Source organism: Myxocyprinus asiaticus, chromosome 30 (genome assembly GCF_019703515.2).
Source record: "Myxocyprinus asiaticus isolate MX2 ecotype Aquarium Trade chromosome 30, UBuf_Myxa_2, whole genome shotgun sequence".
In the NCBI taxonomy this organism is placed as follows: domain Eukaryota; kingdom Metazoa; phylum Chordata; class Actinopteri; order Cypriniformes; family Catostomidae; genus Myxocyprinus; species Myxocyprinus asiaticus.
Genome location: NC_059373.1, coordinates 24,706,723 through 24,723,324, shown reverse-complemented (window position 1 = coordinate 24,723,324; position 16,602 = coordinate 24,706,723). Strand labels below are relative to the sequence as shown.

General features: G+C 46.8%; 1 protein-coding gene across 1 annotated transcript in view; it reads right to left on the bottom strand.

The window, feature by feature from the left end:
- LOC127420803 (CUB and sushi domain-containing protein 2-like) overlaps positions 1-16,602 on the bottom strand; it is a 491,575-nt gene that overhangs the window by 146,240 nt on the left and 328,733 nt on the right. The window contains exons 18-24 of the mRNA XM_051663350.1: positions 11,519-11,707; positions 11,056-11,172; positions 10,718-10,933; positions 9,043-9,231; positions 7,742-7,911; positions 7,460-7,616; positions 5,316-5,507 (exon numbers count right to left, since the gene is read on the bottom strand). Of these exons, the coding sequence (XP_051519310.1) occupies positions 5,316-5,507; positions 7,460-7,616; positions 7,742-7,911; positions 9,043-9,231; positions 10,718-10,933; positions 11,056-11,172; positions 11,519-11,707 (1,230 nt within the window). The remainder of the gene's footprint in view (positions 1-5,315; positions 5,508-7,459; positions 7,617-7,741; positions 7,912-9,042; positions 9,232-10,717; positions 10,934-11,055; positions 11,173-11,518; positions 11,708-16,602) is intronic.

The window sequence follows — 16,602 nt, the reverse complement described above, 5'->3', positions numbered from 1 at the left end:
CCCCGGACATACGGGTATAAAAGGAGCTGGTATGCAACCACTCATTCAGATTTTCTCTTCAGAGATGAACAGTCATGCTCACTGAGCTGAATTCTCATGACTGTTCATTCATCTCTGCTGGATCTGATGGCGCATTTCAGCGGCTTCTCCCTCCTCTGCACTGGTGCACTGCAGAGGACGCCCCTGGGCACTTCGGCAGAAAGAAGAGTGTATATTTTCCTGAAAGAGTATATTTCTCTAAAAGAGCGGCACACACGGAACGTCTTTTTAAAGACGCGACTTTTTAAAGATGCCTTTCTGATTGTGTGTTATTCCTGGTTGCGGTCGTTACCTCTCAACTTCAGACGGTCACGATCGCTGTCTTTCATGTCTGGGCACGACCCACACGGAGGCAGCATTCGTGGATGGTTCATGTTCTCACTGCAAGAACATGACCATGGCAACGTTGCGGTCGCCTTGGTCCTTCTACCTACGGGTTTGAGGCCAGTGAGGCTAGCACTGGGGGCAATTTGGGGACCCCAGTGGGACCACCTCCGCTGGGTATCCCCCTGCGGACATCCCATTCCCCAGCACGCTCGTCTGCCCCGATCGGGCTTCTGGATGAGTCCGCCGGCTCGTCTCATGGTGAGTTCGACCTCTTGTTCGGAGCCCGCGAAGCTGATGAGATCTCGAGCGCAGCATCGGAGAGTGGGCTTGTCCAGTCAGACACAGAAGCCTCAGCTGGGCTCCCCCCTTCGGGGACAATTGCCCAGTCACAGGCTGATGCAGAGATGATGGACATGCTTTCCCAGGCGGCCGCGAGCGTTGGGCTAGAGTTGAACCCTCTGCTCTCCTCTGAACCCTCACGGCTCGATGATTGGTTCCTGGGCTCGTGGCGCCGCTCAAAGCAGACACGCCCCGCTACAGTGCCTCGCGCGAACTTGGATGCGTGGCTTGCGCTTTCCAATCCATCGCGATGGCTGGTCCAGACCTTCCGACTCGGCTACGCGATTCAGTTTGCCAGGCGTCCGCCCAGGTTCAGAGGTATCCACTTCACCTTGGTGAAGGACGAAAACGCTGCTACCTTGCGCGTGGAGATCACCACCCTCCTATGGAAGGGTGCGATAGAACCTGTCCCTCCAGCCGAGATGAAGAAGGGGTTTTTAAGGCGGTGGGTTGCAGCCAATCTTGGACCTGCGAATACTGAACCAGGCTTTACACAGACTCCCGTTCAAGATGCTGACACAAAAACGCATTCTGGCGAGCGTCCGGCATCAAGATTGGTTAGCGGCGGTAGACCTTAAGGACGCGTACTTTCACGGCTCGATTCTACCTCGACACAGGCCCTTCCAACGGTTTGCATTTGAAGGTCAGGCGTATCAGTACAAGGTCCTCCCTTTCGGCCTGTCCTTGTCCTCTTGCATCTTCACGAAGCTCACAGAGGCAGCTCTTGCCCCGTTAAGGGAAGTGGGCATTCGCATTCTCAACTATCTCGACGATTGGCTAATCCTAGCTCACTTTCGGGACATGTTGTGTGCACACAGGGACTTGGTGCTCTCACACCTCAGCTGATTAGGGCTTTGGGTCAACTGGGAAAAGAGCAAGCTCCTCCCGGTTCAGAGCATCTCTTTTCTAGGTTTGGAGTTGGACTCATGAACGAGCACGCACAGTCGGTGATGACCTGTTTGAAGGCGTTCAAACAGAAAACAGTGGTTCCACTGAAACTCTTTCAGAGGCTCCTGGGGCATATTGCATCCTCAGCGGTGGCCACCCAGCTCGGGTTGATGCATATGAGACCGCTTCAGCATTGTCCCAAGATGGGCATGGTGCCGCAGGACACATCACGTGGCCATCACGCCAGTCTGTCACCGTCTCTTCAGCCCTTGGACCGACCTCTCGTTTCTACGGGCAGGTGTTCCCCTAGAGCAGGTCTCCAGGTGCGTTGTGGTCACGACAGATGCCTACAAAATGGGCTGGGGCGCTGTTTGCAATGGGCACACAGCCGCCGGCTTATGGAAGACTCCGCGGCTACGTTGGCATATCAACTGCCTCGAGTTGTTGGCAATTCTGCTTGCCCTGCTGAGGTTCTGGCCATTGATCCAGGGCAAGCATGTGTTAGTTCGGACAGACAACACGGCAACGGTAGCATATGTCATCCGCCAAGGCGGTCTGTGCTCTCATTGTATATCACAACTCGCCCGCCGACTCCTCCTCTGGAGTCAGCAGCACTTCAAGTGGCTGCGAGCCACTCACATCCCGGGTGACCTCAACGCTGCAGCAGATGCGTGTCAAGGCAGGTTACCCTCAGGGGAGAGTGGAGATTCCACCCTCAGATGGTCCAGCTGATTTGGAGTCGATTCAGACAGGCACAGTTAGACCTGTTCACCTCCCAAGAATCCTCCCACTACCCGCTCTGGTACGCCCTGACCGAGGCACCTCTCGGCATAGACGCACTGGCACACAGCTGGCCTCCTGGCCTACGCAAATATGCGTTTCCCCCAGTGAGCTTACTTGCACAGACTCTGCCTTTAAGTGGTGTCTTTTCTCTAAGTGGTGTCCTTCCCGACAGGAAGACCCCAGAGATGTGCAGTCAGATCGGTGCTTTTCTTCCTGCAGGAGAGGTTGGAAGGGCGGCTGTACCCTTCCACCTTGAAGGTGTACATTGCTGCTATAGCAGCACACCATGACACAGTGGACGGTAAGTCCTTATGGAAGCACGACCTGATCATCAGGTTCCTGAGAGGCGCCAGGAGGCTGAACCCATCCAGACCATGCCTCGTTCCCTCATGCGACCTCTCTGTAGTTCTTCAGGGTCTACAGAGAGCCACCTTTGAGCCTTTGCAGTCAGCTGAGCTTAAGGCACTCTCCTTGAAGACTGCCCTCCTGACTGCGCTCACTTCCATCAAGAGGGTAGGAGACCTGCAAGCATTCTCTGTCGGCGAATCGTGCCTGGAGTTTGGTCCGGGCTACTCTCACATGATCTTGAGACCCCGACCGGGCTATGTGCCCAAGGTTCCCATGACCCCTTTTAGGGACCAGGTGGTGAACCTGCGAGCGCTGCCCCAGGAGGAGGCAGACCCAGCCCTGTCGTTGCTGTGTCCGGTGCACGCTTTACGCATCTATTTGGATCGCATGCAGAGCTTTAGGATCTCTGAGCAGCTTTTTGTCTGCTTTGGTGCACAGCAGAACGGAAGCACTGTCTCCAAGCAGAGGATCACCCACTGGCTCATTGACGCCATAGCTATGGCATATCATGCCCAGGACGTGCCGCCCCCGGTAGGACTACGAGCCCATTCTACCAGGGGTGTAGCAGCCTCCTGGGCCCTGGCCAGGTGTGCCTCTCTAACATACATTTGCAGAGCAGCAGGCTGGGCAACACCCAACACCTTTACAAGGTTCTACAACCTCTGGGTGGAACCAGTTTTGTCCCAGGTAGTGGCACGCAATACAAGCGGATAAGCCCGGGATAGCTGGCCGGGTGTATCGCTTGCACATAGCGCCTTTCACCTCCTCTGAGCTGAAGACGTGCACCATTAATTCCCAGAAGTGTTCACAAACTATGTTCCCTGGTTGACTTCCTCCGAGCCGACTCGCTGCTGGCCCAGTACACGTGCTAAGAGCCCTGTTCTGGGGTAGGTGCTCCGCATGTGGCGGTTCCCTGTAAGGTAACCCCATGCGATGTATATCTTCCGCTAACTCGTTTCCCTGTTGGCAAACTGCATCTTCCTTGGGCAGAGCCCCCTCTGCCACAGTCTCCATATTTGTAGTAACTCCTCCCCCGTTGGGTAGGATCTACCATGAGACTTCTCCACATGGTTGGCAAGACCATGTGACATATTTTCCACTTAAATATCCCCCCCTCTCTTTGGGTGAGGTGTGGTCTCTGCGGTGTCCTCCCCTTGGGAGGGACACCCTCTGACTAGACCTGGCAGCCCAGTCGGATTATCCCCCTTGTTTTTTAGAGTGGAAAAAAAGAAGGGGAAAAGAGGCCATGACTGGGTTAGACTGTCTCTATCTTTTGGGTAGTCGACTTGTCCCCAAAGGGCCGTTCGACACTCATAACTATGTTGAGGGAGGTTACGTGTTGTCCTGGTGCGCTGGCTATGAGGCATACAGTTGTCTGCCCTTCACACACCGCCAGTTCACGTAACACAGTTCAGCCAGTTGTGGCGTATTGTATAGGGACCCCTAGTGTCACTACATCGACACAACGTCGAGTGAGTGACAGATAGGGAACGTCCTGGTTACTTGCGTAACCTACGTTCCCTGATGGAGGGAATGAGACGTTGTGTCCCTCCAGCCACAACGCTGAACTACCTGCTGAAATGGCCGGACCCTGTCTCGGCTCCTCAGCATAAAACCTGAATGAGTGGTTGCATACCAGCTCCTTTTATACCCGTATGTCCAGGGGAGTTTGGCTCAACTATGCTCAGATTCAGAGAAAACATAGTGAGACTATTTTATAATACACATTTTCCATAGCTGGACAAAAAAAAAAACAAAAAAAAAAACATTGAAGACATTCTTTCTCACTTACAGTGTTGAGTAATTTATTATGTTATGGCTTTGCAGTAGGGGTGTAAAGGTACATGTATTTTTCCTGAACATTCATGGTACTGACGTCACGGTTCGGTGCATGCAGTCAGACGAAGAATACATCTGAGTCAGTCACAGGCGATGCACACTCCAATCCAGAAGGGGGCGCACGTGGTAATGCAATGCTGTTTGCTAACCCCCACAACAGGAAAAAGAGCAGAAGAAGAGACCATCTATGCACCAACCCAAAACAAGATGGCTTCTCCTAATGCACAATTTTTATTTTTCATTATTCTATTTATTTTGTACTTTTATAACACAAGATATGCTTTTCAGTTTTGTAGCTGTTTGTGACCAAATACTTTTTGTTTTTCATCAACCCTACAAAAAAACATGGCCTATGCAAGACTGCATTCTGTTTACTGCTTGGTGCTTAATACACTAAAGGAGGCTGTACTGTACCAACTAACTCAGGGGGGACTAAATGCCGCTAGGTGGAACAAACTGTAATTTGCACTACTGTCTGTTCAAAATAAATGAAAATAAACCTAGCATTTGGGATTTGTTGCTTTTTCCTGTTGTACCGAACTCGTATCGAACCGTGACCCCAAAACTGAGGTACGTACTGAACCGTGACTTCTGTGTACCGTTACACCCCTACAATGCAGGGCAGCAATTTTATTTGATTAAGCATGTGGTAAAATTATGGTTCAAAACCTTAGCTGCTCGATGTCCGTGCTGCAATTGTCTCTCCTGAGGACAGCAGTGTTGAGGAGTAAGAATAGGCAGAATGGTCTTACCGACACACAGTGGGAGGGGGTTGTCCCATGCTCTTCTCTCCCCTCTGAGACATGTCAGAACCTCTGGGCCCTTTAAAGTGTAGCCAGGGTCACAGCTATATGACACTGTACTGCCCGCAAAGTGACCTTTGTCTTCCCGTTTAAATCCAAACTGAGGCACCCCTGGGTCTTCACACTTCACCAATTCAAAACCTGCAAAAAAATAAATAAATAAATAAAAAATAAAAAGAAGAAAAGAAAGAGTGTCCTCCAAAAATTCCCCTGTGGTACAAACAAGTAGAACAACTTGTGTTCAACAGAAGCTTTCATGTTTGAGCTCTCAAAAGATATTCAACAATGAATTTATGATGTTTTGAAGGGGTCATATTATTAAAAATTTAGACCTTACTGATTTTTTTAATATTTTTTATTATACTATAAAAACATCATCTGCCGTGCAAAAAGATCATTTATTGAAATAAAACATTCTGAAATCTGAAATTTGAACATCAGCAATGTCTATTTGGTGTACAGCAATTTGGGCCTCACAGACATGGTGAATAATCAAAAAAAAAAATAATAATAATAAGATAAATTGTTCTATTTCTCATCACCAGAGGTATAACATTCTATAATTTCAGCTTTTATATCACTAGCGTTAAATGTCTGAAGTTTATTTTTAGGCAGATGTTATTTGCACCCTGGTGCAAATAATGCTATATGCTATTTACACCCCAGTGTAAATAGTGGCAGATATTATTTGCACCCCAACCCTGGTTCAAATAATGGTAGATACTAATTGCACCCTGGTGCACATTGTGTCAGATACTATTTGCACCCATATTTAAATCCTAACATACAGTATGGGCATCACTGCAGTGTTTTTATTGTGTTTATTTAGAGTCCCACAGACACACTACAGACACACTACATTAACCCCTACCCTTATACCTAACCTTAACCTTACCTTAGAAAAAATAACCTTGGTTTTACTACAGTAACCATGGTTTCACCATGGTATTTTTTGCTCATTTAGTAACCACAAAATTAACCATGGTTACTATGTTACCACTATATTACTGTAGTAACACCATGGTTAATTGCATTAAAACTATGGTTTCTGCCAAAAAAACATGGTTACTACAATATTACCACAGTAATACAGTGATGCCATCTACACACAAGCGATGCCTAACCGCGGGAACGAATGCGATCGACAGACCCTGCCTCCGGATCAAACCCTTTTCTGCACTCCCTGACATTCATCGTGACCAAATCACTGCGATGAAATCAACATTTATATTCATTTTTATCTATTATTTTAAGTAGTATTATTTTAAGTAAGAAAAGCAGGATACATGGAAATATTTAGGAAATATTAAGAGTTGAAACAGGAAATCAGATGGGAAAAAGAGTGGGACAAAAGACAGTATTGAACCACAGTCATTAGGATAACACTACACATTCACATCGTCTTTACACTCCACTCCACTGAAGCAACACCTGTTGTCTAGTTTGTCATATATTCCTGTGGTTTCACCAGACTTTTGCGGAGTAAATAGCTGCACTGTGTGGCAGATGCTATTTAGACTGGGGTGAAAATAGTCACTCCGTTATTTTTAACAAAATCCCTGATAATTTAAGACTGACCTTAACAGTTTATTCAGCCCATTTCAGCATTTATTGTTTTGTGTAACTGTCACAATGCAACTGAGGCTTTGCAAAAAGACTGATATTGAATGTAGGGGATACACCAGCGCAGACACATAACCACTGGCAGAACATAGAAGTCTTAAAGTTACAGTAGCAAAAACAACCTGTTTAATTCTAATGGTCAGAATGAAGGTGGAAAATGGTCTTTCAAAACTAAATTATGGTGCAAACTTAAGTTTGGTGGCCTATTTTGGTAAAAAAAAAAAAAAAAAAAAAAATATATATATATATATATATATATATATATATATATATATATATATATATATATATATATATATATTTCTCACTTACATTCTCACTATATATATTTTATAAATAAAACCTTGAGATAAACATGTCAGAGCAATATCATATATTTATGTATATACAAAATTGAAAGCAAACAATACAATATGATCATTCAGGACTGTGAATAAATCTGTAAGGTGTCAGTGCAGTGTGTTACTCACTGGTAAAGTGCAGCTCAAAACCTTTGCTTATATTGTCACTGTTACTTATAAACTCCAGCCACATGGTGCTGGAAGTGCTGTTCAGAGTGACATCCATTAGCTCTGTGTCCGTGAAGGCACCCAGCAAGCGGGCATTGTTACTGCTACCGTCATACACCTGAAACCCATATATGAGCAGACACATACAGTCACACAAATTACAGCGCAATACATAACATTCACAATTGCGAACATTTCATTACAAAAGTTTGTAAACACAAATAGACTCAAAGTCACAAACACCTTAAGCACATCGTCCTCTTCCAGATGGAAATCCCTTGCTCGGAGCTGGATCCCTTTTCCGGGCTGGGTTTGGATGGAGTAGATGCACTCATGGTTGTTACCATAGTAACCAGGGTAGTTGGGAGAGAGTAAGACTCCTTGTTTCCCAGTAACAGATGACCCGCACTCAGCTGCATGCAAGGGAGGTAAAAAGACAAATGACCTCTGACAAATGACCCAGTAAAAACAACATAAACACAAACCCTTGATTTAGATTCATGCTGGCAGATGGGGGGGGGGGGGTGTTTCTGAATGAGTGTCATAAGTCGATTTTTGCATTAAACATTGCTTGGATGTTTAAACTATGTAAATTAGCGGTGTCTTTCTAAGTGGAATCAAACTGAACCTTTTGACTACCACCCACTGCTAATAGCGTAAGCTTTCGCTTGACTAATAATGATAATGAGAAACATACTTAAGACTCTCTGGGCAATATATTTGCAGCGCTTGAAAAAAAAATACAGTATCTCTCTCTCTCGCTCACTCGCTCGCTCTCTCTCTCTCACTCTCTCTCTCTCTCTCTCTCTCTTTCTATATATATATATATATATATATATATATATATATATATATATATATATATATATATATATATATATATATATATATATATATATATATATATATAAAACACATTTAAATACCATCACAGTTACGAATAAACACAAATGTGTGTGTTTAGAAATATGTTGACCTACTTACACAAAAAAAAAAAAAAGAAAACAAGCAAGCAAGCATAAGCCAGAAATTGCAGCAGAAAATAAATAAATAAATAAATAATAATAAAAATTCTACATAATACTTAATTACTTTATACAACTGGAACATCAAACTCATATTGTTAACAAATTACATTCAAAATATATCAGCACAAGCTCTTCCAAAAGTCTGGCCTCCAATATATTTGTTTGCTGATATATACCATTATATTATTGCTGATTAAACCGTTTTTCACTAGCACAATTTGTGGTTGGTGCTTGCTCTCTTTTTATCGGACATTGAGTCATTCTTCCTCTTTGGCACCCAGCAGTAATCTGGAAAATAAACCTTCACCCCTCACTGGAGCTGTTTTATCCATTTACTTTGAGAAATGAAGTTTATGTTCAAGTGTGCTCTCAAGTGTGTGTGCATGTATGTGTGTTTGTGTGTGTGTGAGTGTGAGAGAGACCTTAAGTGTGTGTATGAGAGTGATCAAAGCCCAAGGGAAATCTATAGTCTATAATTTGTGAACAAAGCAAAATGAAAAGCAAGTGACCACCTACCAACACACCTTGGCAGAGGGGAACTCCACACCCGCCGACGCCCCCCTAGACAGATCACCCTCGCTGGCCCCTCCAGACGGTACCCCGGAAAACAGGAGAAGATGAGAGCGTCCCCCACCCCAAACTGCAGCCCCTTACGGGTGCTGAAGGTGGGAACACCGGGATCTTCACAAGGCTCCAGATCATATTCTGAGGAGAATAAGAAATGCACAATTGAAATTGGTGGAATTTTAACAGCTCCTTCCACTAACAAATATGCATGCAGTGTTGGGTGAGTAATAAACTAAAAGTAGGAAAATTCCAGTAGCGTGACAGTAGCTCAGCTGATTTCAAAATAGCCAAACAAGTTTGAAAGCATAATTAAAAGCTTCATTGCTGTTATTTTTGTCACATTTATTGTAGGTAATAATAGAACAAACTCTTTTTTTTTTTTTTTTTTTTTTTTTTACATAATTATGTGTCAAAATATGGTAAAAGACCATCCCCTCATTTCTTCCCTTTCCCCATCAATAAAAAACAGTGTCTCCGAATGAGCCATTCAGGTTTGCAGCACCTTATCACGTCAAAAGGGGAAAGGTACTGCCCATGGCTGGCGAAGAGATCTGCCCGAGTAGCTTAGATCTGCCCTCATTAAAAGCTGAGAGAGCAGCGCACAGTCCGCCATATTTATCTCCTCGCTAGAGCCGCTTGTGCTAACTCGAGAATGTCCCAGCTACGAGGTAAACATGCCAAATGTTCTGTTGTTGGCTGCAAGAGCGAACACAAGAGTCTTCATGTACTCCCAGCATCTGAGCCACTGAAGACCCAATGGATGGTTTTATTTGTGATGGCAATGTGTCCACAACAATAGGAAAATCCATATATGTTTGTGCAAACCATTTTACGTTGGACTGCTTCATCAACGAGGGTCAACACAAGGCTGGATTTGCTTCCAAGCTAAGGATCATGGATGGATCGATACCAACTCTCCGTGACCCAACTTCAGATTTGCAAGTCGTAAGTTTCGGACTTTATACTTTTTTAATGTTTGCAATGCAGCTTTCTGAATTTACTTGTTTGCACGTTGCGTAAAAAACGCATGTTGTGAAAACATTGTGCTTTGTGCAACGTAGCAACTAGTCCCAAACTACCTAATTCCATAACAAATGAAACTGTAGCTCTGTTTCGGTTCTGATATAAACTGATTGGCGTCCTCCACAGTCCCACTTGAGTGGTCATGCAATTAAGATTTCCCATGTAATAAAACTGGTCATTATTTCAAAAACAATTATGATACGATAGTGGTATTTTCGACAACTATAGCTGTTTTTCATATTTCATAACTCGACCTGTGTTATGCACAATACAGTAAGATGATTGACTTAGTGTGTTCTCCGTGTTATTGTTGTCACCGTGGTATCCATGGCGCCAGCAGGAAAGGCACAGCGCACTTCCAGAAAGGGGTGTGGGGAGCAGCAGCTCCTTTGCATTTAAAGCTACAGACACTAAAACAGCCCGTTTGGAACAGGGCTACAAAACAGGGGTATAAAGGCATGGTAGAATAAACGATCTGTGAGGTATTTTGAGATGAAACTTGACAGACACATTTTCGGGACACCTGATACTTATATTACATCATGTAAAAAGAGGCATAATATGTCCCTTTTAAATGACACAGCCACCCAGGTCTCTCTACCTGAGAAAGTGATGTTGAAGCCCTCATAGGACACAGAGAAGTCCGAAAGGAAGCGGATCTGAGCTGTGTAGTTGCCAAAGAGGCCAGCGCTGAGAGGGAGAGGCAAAGTAGAGCCAGTCAGTCTCCATAAGGGCTGAGAGAAACTACCGTTTTCTGTGACTAAAAGGTGATCGTGCGGACTCTCCAAGTGAAAAGTGTGGAAGGTAAACTGGACACCTGCAGGGATTGAGAGACAGAACAATTCTGTATATATATAAAGTGTTTAAGAGTTCATGGAGACTTTAGCCACATAACTCCCGCCTCCTCCCCCCAAAAAAGTTAATTTACCATGTACTCACCTTTACCATGTGAAGTCTCAATCATCCAGGTACAGTTGAGGTTATGGGGGTAGAAGTCGGGAAAACCAGGGGATAGAATGGTGCCACTGTTCCCCTGAATAAATCCTCCACAAAGTGCTAAAGGAAAGAAGAGTGGGAGAGATGGGGGGGGTGGGGCTATTTGTTAAAACACTGTGCAGCCCAGCTTTCACAATCTCCTAAACAAACTTTACAGGAAGTGCCTTTCCGAAAGGACATCAACATATGGAGGCAAATTATTCCTATCATTACCCAAAGGGAAAAATCAATAATGGCCTTATATATAAAAGCCTGATGGAGTGGGAGACGGGAACGGAAAGGGTAGCTTCAGTTCTTAAAGGGCCTTCCAGTCTGGGAGCGTTTACGTTGCTTGAATAAATGACCTGTCTCTAATATGTCCTTTTCTTCGGCATTAACCATTTTAGAAGTTCAGAATGGACCATACCATCACAGCTGGGGAGGGGCCGACTCCACTGGAAGTTGGGTTCACACTCAAGGGGCTCATTGTCACTTAGGGTGTATCCTGCTTCACAACTGAACATCACCAGTGCGCCCACATAGAAATCATTGCCGTGGCGCTGACCGTTGACTGGGATTCCAGGATCAACACAGTGGTCCGACTGCAGCTGCAATGCTTCAGGAGAGAGTGCACAAACAAAACAAAAAACAAAAAATTATACAGTATTTTGTTTAGAACAGGAATTATTTCATTACACAACACTAGTAATCAGAGTTGGAATGTTCTGCTTATTTCAATTATTCAAAAGTGGCATTATTCTTGTGGAGACAAATAATGACAACAAGTCTTCAACAGCGCGTTCTACATGAGTGGATGTACTCAATAATTTAAGCCAAACTGAGATTTATGGAGAGACAAGAATAAAAGGTTACAAACATGAGTCATACAATAATAAAAAGCCATTCTTTCAGTTCAAAACACTGCGACAGAGATAATTCTGTGGTCCCATGTGTATGTATGCGTGTGAGCATTCTAATGTTGCATGTGTCATGCGTCTTCACATCCTCTCCCACAGATCACAGAAATTATCTCAAAACATAATCACCATCCTATTATTGCATAATTACAGTACCTGATTAAAATCACTGCACAGTAATACAGCATGTGGCTATTATTTATAATGATGCCCTCATACCTGCTTTCATTCAGAGAGCTGCTAGTAGACCCAGGTCTCTGTGCTATCAGATCCTTTTAATTACAGCCGTGAAATGCATTGGAGAGGAAATAATACCAAGCGTTGTGTAACTATCATGTTTTAACTAATTTCCATGAAATAGCATTGTAGGATAAATTAGATGCATGTTTTGGTTTGAAAGATGTAATTTATAGAGTTTTGTGAGATTCTTCCAACTGTGCTCTTCGACAAAGTAGTATAATTTAAGAATAGAGAATAACATTGTGAAACTGTAAAAATGCTAACTAACTTATTTATTTTATTATTTTTATTGTATTTATTTATTTAAGAAAACGTGAGTGGGGCTTGCTTGTACAAAACTTGACAACAGGAGGTTAGGGTATTGTGCATTGTTTCCAGGGCATTGTTTTGTGGTTGCTAAGGTCAGGCCTCAACAATTAACATAGCCTACAGGCCCAAGGCCAGTGTGAGAGTGTTTCTGGACAGTTCATGGAAGTGTCACTTGGGCAGTGCTGTGCCATTGGGGCAGTGCTGCATTTTCACCATAACTGTGGTCATTGTCAATGCACACTTTTTTATGCCTTGCAAACATAATTATATTTGTTTTTCTGTGATCTATTGAACATTGTTGTTGTGAATTTTGTGTAATTAATCTTGTCACCCAATTAATGTTTTCTAGCTTCCTAACATAGCTGAGTTCCCTATCTGTCACTCACTCGACTTTGTGTCGATGTAGTGACACTAGGGGTCACTCTTGGGAGCCCAAGACACCTCTGGTCTTTGATAAAATGCCAATGAAAATTGGCGAGTGGTATTTGTATGCCACTCCCCTGGACATACGGGTATAAAAGGAGCTGGTATGCAACCACTCATTCAGATTTTCTCTTCGGAGCCGAATGGTCATGCTCACTGAGCTGAATTCCCACGACTGTTCATTCACCTCTGCTGGATCTGATGATGCATTTCAGCGACTTCTCCCCCCTCTGCACTGGTGCACTGCAGAGAATGCCCCTGGGCACTTTGGCAGAAATAAAAGAGTATATTTCTCTAAAAGAGTATATTTCTCTAAAAGAGCGGCACACACAGAACGTCTTTTTAAGGACGCAACTTTTTAAATTTTTGTGTGTTATTCCTGGTTGCGCTCGTTATCTCTCACCTTCTGACGGTCACGATCACTGTCTTTCATGTCTGGGCACTGCTCACATGGAGACAGCATTCGTGGATGGTCATGTTCTCATTGCGAGGACATGTCCATGGCAACGATGTGGTTGTGGCTCGCCTTCGTAAGAAAGCAAGCCACCCCAGAGGCTCCCTGCCTTGGTCCTTTTACCCACGGGTATGAGGACAGCGGCACTAGCACTGGGGGTGATTTGGGGACCCCAATGGGACCGCCTCCGCCGGGTATCCCCCCGCGGACCTCCCATTCTCCAGCATGCTCGTCTCCCCTGATCGGGCTTCCGGATGAGTCCACCGGCTCGTCTCACGGCGAGTTAAACCTCTTATTCGGCGCCCGTGAAAGTGATGAGCTCTCGAGTGCAGCATCGGAGAGCGGGCTCGTCCAGTCGGACGTGGAAGCCTCAGCTGGGCTCCTCCTTTCGGGGACGATTGCCCAGTCACAGGCTGATGTGGAGATGACGACATGCTTTCCCGGGCAGCCGCGAGCGTTGGCTAGAGTGGAACCCTCCGTTCTTCCTTGAACCCTCGCGGCTTGATGATTGGTTCCTGGGCTCGCGGCGCCGCTCAAAGCTATGCCCTGCCTCCGTTCCTTTCTTCCCGGAAGTGCATGAAGAGCTGACAAGGTCATGGGAGGCACTTTTTTACTGCCTAGTCCCGATCTTTTCAGCTTCCCCGCCCTCACTACCCTCGATGGTGGGGCAGCCAAGGGATATTCGGCAATCCCCCATTGGATAAAGGCGCTCGCAGTGCACCTATGCCCGCAGAGCGCCACCACCTGGCGCGGGTGCCCAAAGCCCCCGTCCAAGGCCTGTAGGTTTACGTCATCTCTGATGGCCAAGGCCTACGGTGCTGCTGGACAAGCCGCCTCCATCCTGCACGCCATGGCTCTTCTGCAAGTCGACCAAGGCGCTAAAGGAACTGCACGAGGGCTCTCCGCGCGACAGAGGTCACAGCACAGTCTCTCGGGCAGACGATGTCCACATTAGTGGTCCAGGAGGGCCACCTTTGGCTCAACCTGGTCGAGATGGGTGAGGCCGACAGGACACGATTCCTTGCTGCCCCTATCTCCCAGGCTGACCTATTCGGCAACACTGTCTAGGACTTTTCCCAGCAGTTCTCGACGGTGGAACAGTAGACGGAGGCTATCCGGCATATCCTGCCCCGTCGCGGCTCAAGATCCCGCACCCCATCTGCTCATCGCCAAGGGCATCCCCCTGCGGTGACTGCACCGGTTCCGCCGCAGCCCGCCCCTTTGGCCCAGCCCCGGCGTGGAGCCTACCGCAGGAAGCAGATGCCACCTGTCTCGCGGCCGCCCAGAACCTGTGAAAGGCTTCAAAGCGCCATTGAGACGGGAGACCCAGGGATGACGAAACCCACTGCTCTGGAGCTGGTAAGCAGACCTCTCCATCTTTTTGTTACCTTTGCATTTAATTGAGCTGCATGCCCCAGTGGCTGCAGTACTCAAGAGTTCAGCAAGAGTGGTTTCCTTGTTCCCTGGGTCACGTATCTGGTGTGCACGGCTGTCATCACGACCACCGTCCACCACTCTATTTGGCAGGTTTGGCGCTCCAGCGGTGGTCTCCCGCCCCTGAGCACCCAGCTGTGGCACAAATCCGCCCCCGATGTGACAGTCTCCACGGGTCACAAGGACAGGCCTCTTCCTCCCCCATCCCAGGCTGTTCCAGGGGTGGTCACAAAGAGCCAGGTAAGTGCTTCGATGTCCTTAGACTCAGCACGGCCATGACATGGTGTGGCACCTCGAGCTCCACCCCGCCGCGAGGCCCCACCTGCCGGTACATCCGACGACGTTGTCCCTTTGGTCCCCCTTGCACGGAACTTGGATGCATGGCTTGCGCTTTCCAATCCGTCGCGATGGCTGGTCCGGACCGTCCGACTCGGCTACGCAATTCAGTTCACCGGGAGTCCGCCCAGGTTCAGCGCTGTCCACTTCACCTTGGTGAAGGACGAAAACGCTGCTACCTTGTGTGGAGATCGCTACCCTCCTATGGAAAGGCGCGATAGAACCTGTCCCTCCAGCCGAGATGAAGAAGGGGTTTAACAGCCCCTACATGATCGTACCGAAAAAAGGCGGTGGGTTGTGGCCAATCTTGGACCTGTGAATACTGAACTGGGCTTTACACGGACTCCCTTTCAAGATGCGGTCGCAAAAACACATTCTGGCGAGCGTCTGGCATCAAGATTGGTTCATGGCGGTAGACCTGAAGGACGTGTACTTCCATGTCTCGATCCTTCCTTGACACAGACCCTTCCTGCAGTTTGCATTCAAGGGTCAGGCATATCAGTACAAGGTCCTCCCTTTCGGCCTGTCCTTGTCTCCTCGCATCTTCACGAAGGTCGCAGAGGCAGCCTTTGCCCCGCTAAGGGAGGTGAGCATTCGCATTCTCAACTATCTCGACGACTGGCTAATCTTAGCTCACTCTCGGGACATGTTGTGCACACACAGGGACTTGGTGCACACCTCAGCCGACTAGGGCTTCAGGTCAGCTGGGAAAAGAGCAAGCTCCTCCCGGTTCAGAGCATCTCTTTTCTCGGTTTGGAGTTGGACTCAGTCTCTTTGACAGCACGCCTCATGAACAAGCACACCCAGTCAGTGTTGGTCTGTTTGAAGGCGTTCAAACAGAAAACAGCGGTTCCACTGAAACTTTTTCAGAGGCTACTGCGGCATATGGCATCCTCAGCAGTGGCCACCCCACTCGGGTTGATGCATATGAGGCCGCTTCAGCACTGGCTTCAGACTCGAGTCCCGAGATGGGCATGGCGCCACGGGACACATCGTGTGGTCATCACGCCGTTCTGTCACCGTCTTTTCAGCCCTTGGACTGACCTCTCATTTCTACGGGCAGGTGTTCCCCTAGAACTGGTCTCCAGGTTCGTGGTGGTCATGATGGACGCCTCCAAAACGGGCTGGGGCACTGTTTGCAATGGGCACACAGCCGCTGGCTTGTGGACGGGCCCGTGACTGCATTGGCACATCAACTGCCTCAAATTGTTGGCAATTCTGCTCACCCTATGGAGGTTTTGGCCGTTGATCCAGGGCAAGCACATGTTAGTTCAGACAGACAACACGGCAATGGTAGCATATGTCAACCACCAAGGCAGTCTGCGCTCTCACTGTATGTCACAACTCGCCCACCGTCTCCACCTCTGGAGTCAGCAGCACTTCAAGTCACTGCGAGCC